This window comes from Morone saxatilis, unplaced genomic scaffold, assembly GCF_004916995.1.
Source record: "Morone saxatilis isolate NCDOM2014 unplaced genomic scaffold, NCSU_SB_2.0 Contig21, whole genome shotgun sequence".
Lineage (NCBI taxonomy): Eukaryota > Metazoa > Chordata > Actinopteri > Moronidae > Morone > Morone saxatilis.
In genome coordinates this window covers 19,391,138-19,393,946 of record NW_023339774.1, presented here as the reverse complement: position 1 = coordinate 19,393,946, position 2,809 = coordinate 19,391,138, and the positions used below count along the sequence as shown (strand labels likewise).

At 43.9% G+C, this 2,809-nt stretch overlaps 1 protein-coding gene across 1 annotated transcript in view; it reads right to left on the bottom strand.

The window, feature by feature from the left end:
- pik3r1 (phosphoinositide-3-kinase, regulatory subunit 1 (alpha)) overlaps window positions 1-2,809 on the bottom strand; it is a gene marked incomplete in the record, with an annotated part of 28,412 nt that overhangs the window by 8,023 nt on the left and 17,580 nt on the right. The window contains 2 exon segments of the mRNA XM_035668153.1: window positions 1,497-1,579; window positions 1,980-2,181. Coding sequence (XP_035524046.1) covers window positions 1,497-1,579; window positions 1,980-2,181 — 285 coding nt within the window.

Genomic DNA, 2,809 nt, shown 5'->3' with positions numbered 1-2,809 from the left:
GAGGGGAGGGGAGGGGAGAGAGAGTGGCCCTAGAAACTGGAAGCAGCCCTCAGTTAACAAGAAGTGCTCTGTGGAGCAGGCCGACTTTCCAGCCAACCAAATCTAAGTGGGCCTTTTGTCGCTTACTTAAAATAGGCACGCAGTAACTGGGAGAAGGCACACACGCACATCCACCAACCACGCACAAAACACAACATCTCAACAGGAAAACAAAATGTTACAATCTTCTGTACATTTATGTTTTACAAAAGTTCCGCTATTCTTCTTTTCCCTTTTGTTGTTGCTTGTTACTCTCTTTATGGATAACAAGGTTGGACTGAAAACCAGGTTTTTGGCACAACCTTTGAAACTTTTGCTGTATTGATTTGAGCTGGGTCATTGTGTTTATGTGTTGTGTTGTGTGTGGTGTTGTGTGGTGTGCCTGTGTGTGTGTATAAAAAAAGAACTAAAAAGTGTTTCAGGAGTTTGTGTCTTGCCCCCGCCCTTCAGTCCATCCATCCAACCCCACTGCCAAAGTGCTCCCGCAGGTGCAAATGACTGACAGCTGAGAGTGGCCCATGCACAGGAACATTATAAATAGCCCTAACAGGTAATAAAATGTTTAAACAGCCACAGCCAGTCCAGGGCCTCTGGGCCAGCCAACGACAGTGCTTTTAACTAACACCGTAAAAACATAACTGCCACGCAATGCACTGCACTCACACACCACCAGACTATGCAGACCACCACCGGTACTGGCCATGAAAATGAACTTCTGTTCGACATGTAACCCACTAATGATATCACACATGAAGAACATTTCTCTCCTGAGAAGAAAACCTGAATGTCAAACAAGATTTTATCAATTTTCTTGCCTTCAAGCCTACACAATCATAAATGGAAATTCACTAGTAATCATGTTCATCATGCTCGGTTTCAAAAAACCGTGCTCTCAGCTAAATTAAGAAGCAATGCAGACACCAAAATCAACAGTAATTTGTACCATTTTATTAACTGTAAAAACAGAATGTAAATATTAATCTCTGAGAATCTTTTGCAGGAGGACTGACATCCTCTGCAGCTGCAGATCTCAATCAAACTGTGCCTGTTTCACTGTTGTATAACAAAGATAATCAGAAACTGTGTTACAGTTAAACCACTTGACCAGTGCACGATTAAATACTCTTAACTTGCTTTAGCCATGTTGGTAATTACCTCCAGTTTACCGTATAGCCCTCTACAACTGCAGAAGTTGCAAGTCTCAACACCTTTCTTCAAGCTATTAATAGTTCGGGTCTCGGGGGGTTCAGTTCATGTCCTGCACAACCAACAGACTTTAATGTTCTGCAACCAGCAACAAATGCTGCACAAAACAGCAGCAATGCAATGCTAAAAAGTCTTCCATGTCTTTGTTAAATATGAAAAATAATATCCTACCATTCTGTACTGTACCAATAAAAAAAACAGCATTTTAAAGCTTTGTGTATGATGAAAAAAAAAAAAAAAAAAGTAACTACCTGGAGCTGCCTGACTTTCACTCCATTCACTGGTCACCAGAACCTCGATGATCTTGATGTGAGCATCCAAGCTGGGTTCGCAACTGTGGAGGGAGAGAAAACGAAGGAAGCAAGTTAAATAAAGTCTGTGTTTTATAGCCCAGGTGACCGGTCTCTGCTGCTCTGGTTGCTCTGTGCTGGTTTCAATCTGATGGTAATTCAGGCTTAGCTACTTTAATTGCACAGCTGGTAAGTAGAAAAGCTCCAACCTATATCCGAGTACAGCTGAAACCCATGAGTGCCTGACAGACTGAGCTCTGACAGTGTGTGATTGTGTGTGTGTGTGTGTGTGTGGGCTTGCCTGAATGTGTCTGCAAGTGTGCATGTTTGAGAGCCTCCGTGTTGCATGACTGAGCCTGCACACTTGTTTGTCTGTTGCCCGAGTGTCTATCTTTGTGAAGAGTATGCAGCAGCGAGCCATGATCCGGCTGCTCTGGCACCCACCTGGTGGCCTGTTGTCTGAAAAACACAGGGCTGAAGATCTCGCCCAGGGCTCTGGCGCTGAGCAGGTTCTTGGAGCAGTTTTGGCACACTCTAGCGAAATGCCTTAGCAGACAGTGGAGAGTTAGCCAGTATTGGGGGGGAAGGCTCGGGGTGCTGGCGATGCAACGTAGCAGCTGGGCACATTCCTCAGGATTTGCCACCTCTGTAGAAACGGAAGAAAACGAGCAGAAAGGTCAGCGAGACCGATGTGAAAAATGAATCCTTCCTCAGCTCGAGAGCAGCATGAAATGAAAGATGTTTCTTTAAAACAATGAGATGGAAAAAAGGCGTCATCTGCAGTTAGGTTTTGAAACCACAGAGAGATTGTGGTTGACAATGAGCGTAAGGTACACTGGCAGGTGATTGGCTGCTCAGAGATGCTAGAGATAAACTTTCAGGCTTGTTTTAGTTCCTATTAACCACAGATATCCTGTTTCTGGCCTTGTGACAGCAAGAGAATGCAGCGCTACAGAACAGTGCGTGGTGTGATAATTCTGTCTGCGCTTGCAACCGAGAGAGCAAGACAGACAGGGAAGACAGACAGTTGACTAGAATGTGAGAAAATACACCAATTGTATGCTTTATGGGTAGTGTAAGAAAATGCACATAAAAACTTTAAAAAAAAAAAAAAAAAAAAATACAAGAGTGTTCTTTGTGGGGCAAAGGGTACTTGACAACGTTTTGTGGTTTTGTGTTCAAAGTACTGAATGTTCAATCAGGGTTTGCATTACGTCAGCGCTTCTGCTTTGGACTAACTGTGCAAATGAGCACTGAATCTGTGCTGGGGGGGG